At 44.2% G+C, this 12,693-nt stretch overlaps 1 protein-coding gene across 3 annotated transcripts in view; it reads left to right on the plus strand.

The window, feature by feature from the left end:
* Nucleotides 1-3,051: 3,051 nt before the first annotated feature.
* The window catches only part of FAP (fibroblast activation protein alpha), an 80,955-nt gene continuing 71,313 nt past the window's right edge, over nt 3,052-12,693 (plus strand). For 2 of the 3 annotated variants that reach the window (XM_077319902.1, XM_077319900.1), the window contains exons 1-3: nt 3,052-3,293; nt 3,597-3,726; nt 11,787-11,882. In XM_077319902.1, the coding sequence (XP_077176017.1) occupies nt 3,288-3,293; nt 3,597-3,726; nt 11,787-11,882 (232 nt within the window). In that variant the 5' untranslated portion in view covers nt 3,052-3,287. The remainder of the gene's footprint in view (nt 3,294-3,596; nt 3,727-11,786; nt 11,883-12,693) is intronic. The other variant, XM_077319901.1, reaches the window with a different exon arrangement.

A 12,693-nucleotide genomic window follows, 5' to 3' on the forward strand; every position in this document is an offset into this window, starting at 1 on the left:
TGATTAAGGTGGCAAAGCTCTACGTAGGACGTGGGGATCCCCCAGAGTTACAGCTCATCTCCAGACCAGAGACATCAGTTGCCCTGGAAAAAATGGATGTCTTGGAGGGTGGGATGCCTCAAATCTCCAGGAGTTTCCCTGCTTGGATCTGGCAACTCCCCCCCCCCCATCCTTTGGGGACCTGGCAACTCTCTGCAGGTTACATCCTTCTAAATCCATTGAAGCCAGGATGTAACTTTGTGCAAGATTGCTTGGGAGCTGTACGATCGGCCAGAGGCAAGCCCTTGACTACAGCAATTTTCTAGGTCATGCTTTGCCAGCCAGTGAACTTGTCAGATTACCAACAGTGATAGCCAAAGCCATTATGGAAAATAATGTAATATTTGAGAGCTGTGAAAATACTGAGCAGAGCAAGATGTCCATGCTCAGCTTCTGAGCTCTCAAGTAGTCTGGACAGCCTCAGTTCTGTGGATTGTTTTAGTATCATTCATCATTGGTCAGCATGGGTGTTCACAGCAATTACAGCTACCCCTTGTAGCTATTGCCAGTGACAATATTGTGACCGATTCCGCACCAGGAATTTGCCTCCTGGACAGCCTCTCGTTGCTCGCAGATTTTAGTGCTGCTTTCACATGACATTGGCAGCAATCCACGACGGCTGGCGTGAGTTTTAGGCAGATTTTCTTTGAGATGAGGGAAATTGCAAAATCGCGATTTACCACTTCTTGCCATGCTGCAATCCAGGGTGCAAACAGGGGCAAGCCTGTGTGGAGGGAGAAACACGCAACAGTGTTTTGCCCTCTCTCGCACCTGCCCTCCCCTCCCCTCTCCATTTCCGAATCGAGATTTTAAAAAAATGGCATGGTCCGTGTTGCTGCAGGACCACAAAGCTACATGCCCTCAAGAAAAATAAAATGTTCTCCTCATTGTGCTCGGTAATTTTGGGATTGGGCACACACATTCCTGTGTGTGTTTTCTGGCAGTTAACAGGGAAGGGGTGTGTGTGTGTGTGGTGAAACAGCCCTCTCCCTATTCGCTTGGCATCCGTGCTCTGTGTTTTAAATCTTTACTGTGAATGCACTATCATCGGGGTCCAGTTACCATGGCCAGCCTATCACAAATGTACCCGAAAATAAAGAGAGACCATTACAAGAACCCCGAAAAGAGATGTAAGGGTATGTTTCATTGCTGCGGTGTGATCCCGTGGCAACGTGGAAGTGTAGAAGGAGAGAAAGACAAAACCAAAATAGTAAAAACAATTCGGTGATAAATGGTGGTGATGGGAGGTGTCATTAAGTCACAGCTGACTTATGGTGACCCCATAGAACAGTGGTTCTCAACCTTCCTGATGCCGCAACCCTTTAATACAGTTCCTCATGTTGTGGTGACAACCAACCATAAAACTATGCAAGTGTTCTTTCACAGAAATTAAACCGAAACTGACCAATGATGGTATATAAATTGGTTTCTTTCTGGGGTTTCTCAGTTCAGTTCTGCCTCTTGTCCCACCATGCCGATCTCGCTCTTTTCCACTGCTCCAGACAGACAAATGCTCTATCTCAATCTACCCTGCAGGGCTGTTGTGTGGATGGCACCCCCTCGGCCAAGCTGCTTGCCATGCCGTGACCCCTGTGAAATGGTTGTTCAACCTCCAAAGGGGTCCCGACCCCCAGGCCGAGAACCCCTGCCATAGGATGTTCAAGGCAGGAGATGTTCAGGGGTGGTTTGCCATTGCCTGCCTCTACATCATGACTCTGGTATTCCTTGGAGGCGTCCTGTTCCAAATACTAGCCAGGGCCAACCCTGCTTAGCTTTTAAAATCAGATGAGATCAGGCTAGCCTGGGCTACCAGAATTCTGTTTTTTTTACACATCTGTTTTTTTTTTAATGAAGCTGATGCCTTTTAGAATCCCATTGGGAAAATGTACATTTCCTACACGGTTTCATTTTCTTTTGAAAGTCTCCCTCACGAGAATTTGGTGTTTACATCTCTGCAATTTGCACTCCTGTGTACAAGTGCATGGAATTGGCTGGATCCAAGTTTTCAAAAGTGAAATGAGTTTGTGAAGATCATTTCCATCGGCATCCCCAACCTGCTGCTAAACATCTGACAGCTTTCCAAAATTATATTCCTTGTGTGTCACACACACCAAGAGGGATAGGAAGCAAAAGTTGATTTGGCATACTTTTTTGTTATGGTTGCCAACTCTGGGTTCGAGAATTCCTAGAAATTTGGGGGTAGGGTGTATTGCCACCGAGCCCATCCTCCAAAGTTATTTCCTCTGCGGGAGCTGATCTATGTCGTAGATCTCCAGGCACCACCTGCAAGTTGGCAGCCCATTCTTGCAGTGCTCCCAACCTCCTGCAGCAACTAGGAGAGCCCTCAGTGAGGGAAAGTGAAGATGGTAAACATTGTTCCTGTACAATCACTTTGCTGACGTTTTGGTTCTAACATGTTGTGCAAGTATGTCAGTAAGTGACATATTTATATATATTTATAATTTTTAAAGAGGCTGGATAGCCATCTGATGGAGAGGCTGATTCTGTGAAGGCTGAAGGGGGTGGCAGGTTACAGTGGATGAGCGATTGGGATGTGAGTGTCCTGCATAGTGCAGGGGGTTGGACTAGATGACCCAGGAGGCCCCTTCCAACTCTGATTCTATAATTCTGTATATATGTATTTGTATTTTTTAATTATTGTGTTTCTCTGCTATGAATCCATCATCTAAGTCAGGGGTAGTCAAACTGCGGCCCTCCAGATGTCCATGGACTACAATTCCCAGGAGCCCCTGCCAGCGAATGCTGGCAGGGGCTTCTGGGAATTGTAGTCCATGGACGTCTGGAGGGCCACAGTTTGACTACCCCTGATCTAAGTAGTAAATAAGCTATCTTACTTTATGTAAGGGTGAAACACACTGTAAATATTCTTTTTTCCAGAAACCAGAGTCACACATCCTATTTGATGTTGAGTCATAAAACCCACAGACGTGTAATCAGATTTGGGTCATGATTTTCATGGGGGGGGGGACCCGATACAGCCCTTTGCAGCCACCCACAGTTCATTTCAGGTCTGCGAACGCCCTCAAAAATCTGTTTCTAATTTTATGGAAAACCCTTTGAAATTTGGCACAGTATATAAAAAGTGCAGGGGGAAAAGTCTGCCTGAGAAATTTGGCCTCCGTCTAAGAAAGCTGACTCTGCTTTTGCAAACCGTTTTCGGAGGTCCAGTGTCCAACATCAGGAAGAGCAACAGAGAGCTAGAAATCTTTTAGAACACATCTGGAAGAATGAAGGTCTGTAAAATAACCCCTGCAAACGAACTAAAATCTGATTTTCAGTGTGTGTGTGTGTGTGTGTGGCGGGGGGGGGGGGGTAGAAGGACTGCATTTACTGTGAGGAAATATCTGAGGCAGACACATGTTTTTTGTAAGAAAAAAGAATGAGAGCTATTCCTCACAGACTTTAAGGAGAACTTCTGCTGTTGGTATTGCTTAGCTCAGATGGCTGCTGAAACCCTATTGTGTTGGGAGGAGGGGGGGGGGATAAGTTACGAGTTTCAGGAAAGGCACAAATGATTGCTGGTTTCTGTCCTGCAGACCCGGATGAAAATTGTTGCTGGAGCTGCCTCAGGCCTTTTGCTGGCTTTGCTTGTTATGTGCATTGTATTATTTCCTTCAGGAGGTAAGATGACACTGGACAGACTCAGAGCACTTAATCCTATGCCCGGTAAGGCTGACTCCAGGGTCTTTCTTTTTCTTTGGGTTTAACGTGCATAAAATTGGGAATGAGATTGATATCTGCCAATATATATGTGTGCGTGTGTGTGTGTGTGTGTATTTAAGCTAATGGTTGGTTAAGAGAGTTGGTGTTTCCTTTTTTTTCTTGTTGGCATTGCTAAGCATTTGATAAGGTGCTGGCTCATTGGGGTGACATTATCCAGAGGCTAGCCCATGATGATGTGAGGTGTCCTTTCAGGTGAAAAGCGTCCCTGCATTCACAGGTTGTTTGTTTGTTTATATTTCTCAGCTGCCCCTCTTCTAAAAGGCCTCAGGGAGGCTTACAGCATAGAAATACGTTTACAATAAAAACTTTAAAAATCTTAAAATTTCAAACAATACCATCGCCCTGACATATAAACCATCACCTGGGCCAGGTGTTAAATCAATAACATTAAATTAATTGGCCCGGTTAGGAATGGCAGGAGAACATTCTAATCTACTTTGACAAGGCCACAATCAGTGTTCCGCACAGCCACGTACGTGTTTGCGCTTACTTTTGGATGGATGACCTTTGTGGCATGTTCTCAAGTGCGGTCGGTTGTTGAGTTTTAGGTCCAAGGTAGATTTGTCATGAGTGTTATCTGTATTTATCATTCTGGGTACATGCAATAAGTAAGCAGTTGTTCCACGTGGGATTTCCTTACATGGCCTCTTCCTGTTTTACACAAAACCAGTTTTGATTGTTCAGCATATATTTGCAGATTGACTTGAATCCACTTCAATCCCGTGGATTTCCACCTACAGACCGTGATTTTCTCATCCCGCCCCCTCCATTGCAGCCCCAGATGTCTTCTGAAGTGCTGGGTCCAGTAGACAGGGGATCCCAGGGATACTGTCACAATGGGCACCTTCAGTTGCTGTCAGGGGGTGAGGAGAGTCACATTCTGTAGATGGAAATCCCTTTTGTCCATGGAAATGCTCCAGTGGCTTCAAAAATAATGAACTGGGAGGGGTGGGTCTCAGTGAAGAGACAAATATAGAATAGTACAGACGCACTGGGAAACCAATATGGCAATGAAATATCCAAATTGGATGTATATAGAGTCGTCTCTCTTCAGTTTCAGTAATTCTTTTATTCTTGTTTCATACAAGTCCCGACGCGTTTCGCCTACAGCTTTTTCAAGGGACGTTTTTTCATATTTAAGGACCGACTTCAACTTATTAAGGAATCTCTTGACAGAGTATAAGGTCATACAACAGCTAAACTTAGCTTGTGGCGCTTCAGACTGCTATTCAGATTGCTATTGAGCAAACTTGCTTGGGATTTGTACAGAGATCACTGAATGGGAATGGAGGCCTGTACAGGTTAATGTCCATGGCATCTTTCCCCACACTGCTGTGTTGATTACTCTGCCACAGCTGAGTATGACTCAATGACTACGGCTTCAGTTCCCAGAATATGATTTAAGGCATTCAGGTTTATTATTGTTCATTGGTCCAGACACATGTTCTATGCAGGCAATTCCTTCGTTGGGTGCATCTGGTAAACTAGGATTTCTGTTTCCATTAGAAAGCTCCTGGCCCAATATGTTTATTAGTCTTTGAAGCCCCACTTTAAAAAAAGTTGATGCCATACTCATTGCATCAGCAGTCTTTACAACAATAATGCAGGACTGGCCAGTGTCATCCCTCTTTTCAGGATGGAAGGTCTAAGGCGGCAAAAACAAAGTCTTGACTTAATGCAGTTAAGTGAGTTGGTGATTTCCGTCTCTATGCTTTCCTGACTCATCCATCATTCAGTCCCTTCTATAGCTTCACAGGACTCTGCCACACTTCTCAATAGAGTTTTTTTCATATCCGTCCAGTTCCCCTGACTGAGGACACTAATATGCCATGGCTGTTGTTTGATACTAGGAGTACAGGGAACAACACATTTGTGTATAATATGTGGGCTTGGATCCCAGATGAAATTTTCCACACACAAGTCACCTGTCAGTGGAACATAACTTCCGGCCTCCTCCCTCCACAAAATGCTGCTCTCCAGGGTCAGGGGACCCCCCCCCCCCGGAACACCATGAGGAGTAAATTTAGGGTCTCTAGTAGGAATGGGGGATTGGTGAACATTACCCCAGCCCTCCCCATAGTGCTGGAAACTTTGAAGACTGTGGTTGGAGATTTCATTTTCATTGTTATGTAATAGGTAACCAAATAATTAAGTCCATGTGTATACAGACTTCATAGCTAGTAATCATCCGAGACATTATGCTTTTCTGTCTACTAGTGGCAGGCATGCTTCCAGGTCTCAAATATTCTGGTGAAGGATCTCACCCAGAACCTTTTTCAAGTGTCATGGCTCAGCTTTGGACTTTGTGACCAAAGGAAGACAGGCCCAACTAAGCACAGGCACATAGTACCTTTTCCGTCACAAGTGAGAAACAACTATCATAGTTTGGCGTTCAGAAGAAGAGGTTCTAGGCCATAGTAGTTCTAAAGTTGTTTGAAGTAGGGCCCACTTCTTAACATACTGAATTTTTAGGATCTGCTTCTGAACCAGGGTTTTTCTTACCAATATAAAACACAGCAATCTCACATCAGTTAACACTGAGCATGTATATGTTCTGTTTTGTTGTTGTTAAATTTTTTATTAAAATGCGAGTACTTTAACAAGTCACAGCTTTTGACATTTTTTAATGCAAAAGGAAAACCATAGAATAGAATGATAGAGTTAAGAAGAGCAGTACAGGCTATCTAGTTCAACCCCCTGCTCAATGCAGGATCAACCTGAAGCATCCTGATAAGTAACAGCCTAGCTGCTGCTTGAAGACTGCCAGTGAGGGGGAGCTCACCACCTCCTTAGGCAGCCTGTTCCACTGCTGAACTATTCTGACTGTGAAAATCCCTCCCCCTGGATATCTAACCAGTACCATTCTATGCACAGTTTAAACCCATTAATGAGAGTTCTGTCCTCTGCTGTCAATGTGAACCTCTCAACCTCCTCTTATCCAGGCTGAGCATTCCCAAATCCTTCAGTCTTTCCTCAAAGGGTTTGGTTCCCCAGACCCCTGATCAGCCTTGTTGCTTTCCTCTGCACCCTCTCAATTTTGTCAATGTCCTTTTTGAAGTGACTCCTCTAGAACAGCGGTCCCCAACCCCTGGTCCGGGGACCGGTACCGGGCTCGGATCAGTCGGTACCGGGCCGCGGCTCCTCCTTGGGGGCTACCCTGCCACTCTGCTGCCGGCTCACCTTTGGTGCTCTCCGGCGACCGCCATGGCTGGGGCTCTCTCTCGGCATGGCACTGCACAGCTGCTGCTGGCAGCGCCCCCCAGCGGGCAGTGGGAAGTCAGGGGCGCCAGCAGGAAAGCAAGTGGAGTAGGGGCTCAGGTGGCGGCGGTGACATCCCTCGGCAAAAGGCTACCCCCCCCCCTGGGCCTCAGTAAAATTGTCAAGCGTTGACCGGTCCCCAGTGATAAAAAGGTTGGGGACCACTGCTCTAGAACACAGTCTTCAAGGTGTGGTCTGACCCATGCTGTTTACAGCAGGACTACGAGATATTGCAACTTTGATGCGATGCCTCTGTTTAAAATATTTAAAGCTGATTGCATGTGGGGGAGTGGGGAATCAAACCTGGATCTCCAGATTAGAGGCTGCCACTCTTAACCATTACTCCAAGATGGCTCTTGAAGCTGGAAATTAATCTAGGTGCAAGGAACCAAAGTGCCAGTGAAAAAGCAGCCAGCCCTTAAATAATGATTTCCATTCACCAACAAAATGGGACTAAGACAGATTGAGGGTGGCAGTCCAGTAAAGACCCCCAAAGAAATTGTCCCAAGAGCCTTCTTGGGAAAGGGTGTTTTATAGCCTATGTGCAGTCCATTAACTGGGCATGGGTAGCTGTGGAAGTTTTCATCCTCCATATTCAGGATGTGGATTAGAAACTGTCAGGTCCTTTTGAAGGGAAATGAGCCTTTTCACAACCTTTTTTATTTTCAAAGCTTATCACCAACTCAATATTTGCTTTGATAGCGATATTCTGGTTATCTAGCTTGTCTTTCTGTCCTTTAAAAAAAAATCTTGACAGCTTTCTTCTGCATTAGTCCTATCCCGGAGCTATGTCAACAGTAAAACTGACATGTGTGATCTGCAGTAACTAATAGTTACTTAACAGAAAAAGTGCCAAGTGTTGCCATTAAAAATGTGTACCCATTAAGGTAAACAGAAGAGAATATTTGGCCTTGGGAGTAGCAGAAGTCCCCCCAATGGTACAGAGAAAGAGGGACCATTCAAGCAGCATCAGGAAATGAGAGTGTTGAGGAGTGTTCAGACACTTGGAAGGAAAAGTTAAGCTCTCCAAAATTGACCAGCAAAAGATTCAGGCTTCTAGGCGAAATTCAGCCTTGAGAATCCATTGATTTGTCTTTCAGGTGGCCCATAGTATCTGTACGATGCTCCTGCAGCGTAATAAAGTTTCAGTCCAGTAGCACCTATAAGTCGAACAAAATTTTATTTAAAGTGTACGCTTTCGTGTGCATGCACATTTTGTCAGATATAGTGAAACAGGATATCTGTTGTCTCCTGGCTCTGAGATTCAGAGGTCTAGTGCTTCTGAATATGGAGGTTCCCCTCATTCACCGTGACAAGTAGCCACCCGTAGACTTATCCTTCATGAATCTATCTAATTCACTCTTACTGGGAATATTGTTTTTATTTTACATTTTATTTCAAATTATTTTCATTAATTTTTAAAAATATATGTATATGCCCACCTTCCTTCTGGAACGCCATAAGCTACAAGTAGCTGTCGTTATAACGACCTTATACTTTGTTTAAGAGACATATATTTACTTATCTGAAGTTGGTCTGAAAACAATAAATTTAATGTCCCTTGACAAAGCTAGTGGGTGAAACGTGTTGGGACTGCTTTGAATAAAGAAATAATAGAAGATTGAAGACTCTACAGAAGTCTATTTTGGATATTTTGTTTGCCACCTTGGTATCCCAGTGCCTCAAGACTTGATTTGTATTTGATCCTTCACTGGGTCCTACCCCTCTCAGTTTATCATTTTCACCTTCCTCCTCAGCAACTTAGGACCCAAGGCAGGTTTGACATATAAGGGCTTATGTCTCGAATGATTCTCTGGACATCAGAACTATTAAAAACATAAAGGGTATGAAAGAGTGGCTTTCGTAATTTAGCAACGTTTTTTAGTGTTCAGTGAGCCACTGAGTTCATAATAATCCTTGTGGTAAAAGTGTGACTCGGACACCCTGTGACTTTGAAATAAGACTGATTCACATGCCTTTTCTTAGGGGGTGTGATGTGAGTGAGTGGGAGCAACTTGTGTGTGTTTTCCTCCACAGCTAATTTCCTGTTTCTAATCGTTTTTGTATTGGCTTCTATTAGTTGACTTGAGTTTTCTAGGATTATATTATGACTAGGGGCCAAGTCTTTTGCATTCAGGAATACAACGGGCGCTAGATTGGGGGTGGAAGAACTCTGCGGATGGCCTCCCTCCCCCCCAGGACCTGGAAAGGCTGCAGGCAGCTGTTAGGGAACTCACTGGCAGGGGCAGCTTTCACGCAGCAGGGATCTGCTGCCTCTGAGCCTTGGAGGGAAGTGGAAGGAGGAGCGGGTTGGGTGGTCAGGGGTGAGAGACGGAAGGAGATTGGCTGGCCACTGGACAGACAGGCAAGCTAGTTGGAGGAGGAGGCACTCAGGGACAGGACAGCCACCCTGAGTGGGTGTTAAGCACTGAGTGGCTTTTAAGCCATGAGACATGCTCCTCCTCCAAGGCCTTACCAGAAATATTATGTGGAGCAGATAGGTCTCCTAAGGGGGTAAAAACCCTCACAAGATTACTGGAGGGGGGGGGGCAGGTTTCATTCTTGAACAGGGCCAAACTAAAGACATCGGCTTACCTATATAATTGTAACATTTTAATGCAGATGTATATAAAATCACAGGAAATCCAGTTTCTACCTGAGCAATTACATTTAGTTAATAAGTTATGCTGTTGACGAATCAGGAAGTGCAAAAGGAAGGAGTAAACATTAAACAGAAAGTTGTAGCTGGAATCCCACAAACTTCCAGCGGAAGATACTCGTGGCATGGGATCTTCCCTCTCCTCCATCTGGAGCCATTTTCCATCCTGCAAAGTTTATTCCCACTCATCAAAGAGAAAGAAAGGATCAATCTCCCCCCCCTCCTTCCTTCTTTCCATTGCAGCTACCTGAATGGTGGGGCTATTAATCTGAGTTCCTTGATTCTGGGGTACAAACTTCTCCAGGATTGAAGATGGCTCCAAGAGGAGGAGGAGAAAGCAAGAGTGAGGAAGATCTCGCAGATCCCTGGATCCAATCAGGGTGTATTTTCCAACAATTTACTTTCCTTTTGTTTTTACTCTGGGTCCAAGGGCTGCAAAGGAAAATGAAGATGGTCCTAGTAGAGTTACCATCTTTCATGTGGAGCCTGGAGATCACTCAGAATTACAGTTGTGATCAGTTCTTCTGGAGAAAATGGCGACTTTAGAGGGTGCACTCTATGGGAGGGTGGACTCTATGGGAGAGACCTCTCCACTGAGCTCTCTCTCCTCCCCAAGTCCCCCCCTCCCCAGGGAACTATGGGAACCACTGAAAATAGCTTCCCATATCCACTTTGGCTGCGTACTGCACCGTTTGCTGAGATTTGGTGGCCGTTACTTAAATGGACTCTGGGGAATGGTAGAGGACAGGAAGGCGTGGAAGAACATTGTCCATGGGGTCGCGATGGGTCGGACAAGACTTCGCACATAACAACAACAACAACCTCTAGCTATTAATGGCTAACCTCTAGCCATTAAAAAATATATTTTTGGGAGTACAAGCAGGCATGAACATTGACCAAACATGGTTGTTCATTGTACCATGCATACCTGTTCTAAAAAGAAATATATTGGGGAAAGCACACTGAATAGTTTATAATAAGGAGAAGGGTTGTCTTATCTCTGGATTCAGTATTGGAACAGCCTGTCGGTACATAAGAAAGATATTTACTACAGGATAGGTAATTCATTCCAAGGACATTTTTATACTGGATAGTGAACACACATGAAGCTGCCTTGTACTGAATCAGGCCCCACCTTCCCATTACAGCCCACTGTTCTCCCTTCAGTCATTGTCTAAGGGCCTCTTGCAAGTGCCTGGCTGCCATCATGGGAAGGGCCTTCTCAGTGGTGGCCCCTGCCCTGTGTAATGCACTCTCAAATGACACCCGTGCCCTGCTGGACTTGTTTAGGTTGGCCTTTGGAAGGTAACCATGTGTGTGGGCTGTTTTAATAGTGCTATGGTGACAACCACATATTTTAACAATTTAATATTTTAATGTTAATGTTGTATATTTGTTATTTGTTTTTATGTTGTTTTACCTTATTGATTTTAATGTCTGCAAGACCCTTTGACTGAACAGCCACCAAAAAAAATCAAATGAATGAATGAATGAATGAATGAATGAATGAATGAATGAATGAATGAATCTATCAAGGTCAATATTGTCTGCCTAGACTTACAGCAGTTCTAGGGTCTTTGGCAGAGGTCTTCCCCATCACTTACCACTTGTTCTCTTTAACTGGAGATGCCAGAGATTGTATCTGGGACCTTCTGCATGCCTGTGGTGCTGCATGTTTTGATGTTTCATGTGTGGAATAAGAGGAGGGTTTTTTTTAATTAGTTTTGTTAGTTACCGTGGGGTTCTAGCATACAAATTACTTAAATGCCAAATAGATTATAGAGCTCCCAGCCATCTATCAAAATGGCTGCTGGAATTCTGGATCTTCCCAAGAATCAAATACCTACTAGGCTGTAGGGAGCCCATCTTGTGTAAAATATTAGAACAATTCTCTGGGTTTACTATCTTTTGGTGTGGTTTCTCGAAGTATAGCTTGAGAGAGAGAATGCTACCACTAGCATTGTGGTTTGTAGTCACAAAAAAACTTCAGTCCTGGCCAATTTAGTGAGAAAAGGTCCTTTGAATAATAATGCTTCCCTTGCTCTGTGTTGTTACTGACGCTGCCTTCTCTGTCCTACTTCTAAAGTTCAGCGCACTCAAGACAATCTTCACTCTTTAACTTTAGAAGAATATCTAAATGGAGATTATCAGTACAAAACATCTTCTCCTTATTGGGTTTCAGGTAAGTTTCTGCATATACATGGGTCTATCTAATCAATGTAGAAAACAATGGCGTGTTTGGCAATTCATTTCTCCATGTTACTTCTTTGATAATTGAGTGGTGAGGACAAGCATGCCAGCATTGCACCGGCGCACAACATCACTTCCAGGAAGTGATGTCATGTCAGGGAGACACTCTAGGATTTACCCCAAAATCCCAGAGCATTGCTCCTCATGTGAAGATTTTCAAGCAACAGGATCACACAAAGAAGATAGCAGCAAAAAAAAAAAGTTTGCGTGTTCATTGATATACACAATAACACAATAATATAAACATCAAAAATTCTAAGTTTGTCCAGTCCATGGAAGCCAAAGGATAAATTCTCTATAATGCATGCTGAACAAGATTCCAGTATAACAAAGCCTGTTTTGGAGTTTTTTCAACAACATTAACCACATGTCAGGACATAAGCTCTCAATGGCTCCTGGCTCACAATGACTTGTGTCTCACCTTTAAACTGAGCAACTGCAGGAGGTGTTTTTCTGGTACTTACAGAGCTACTGCAGTAGCTCAGAACAAAATATTGAGCAGCTCAGTGAACTGCATGGAGGGGGGGAGCACAGGAAGGAATATCCCATTTCACAAAGTCCGTATAGGTCTGGATACACAACAGGTGTATCCCTGTTGTGTCTGCTGCTAAATTTACTAGATTTTATTCTTTTAGGACACTGTGGAGCAGGCCTTCTCAACCAGGGTTTCTTGACAGCCCAGGAAGGGTTTTCCAAAAGAATGGGCGTTAATTATTTTTAATATGTGTTTTAAATTAGTTAAA

The sequence above is a fragment of the Paroedura picta genome, chromosome 2 (assembly GCF_049243985.1).
Source record: "Paroedura picta isolate Pp20150507F chromosome 2, Ppicta_v3.0, whole genome shotgun sequence".
Lineage (NCBI taxonomy): Eukaryota > Metazoa > Chordata > Lepidosauria > Squamata > Gekkonidae > Paroedura > Paroedura picta.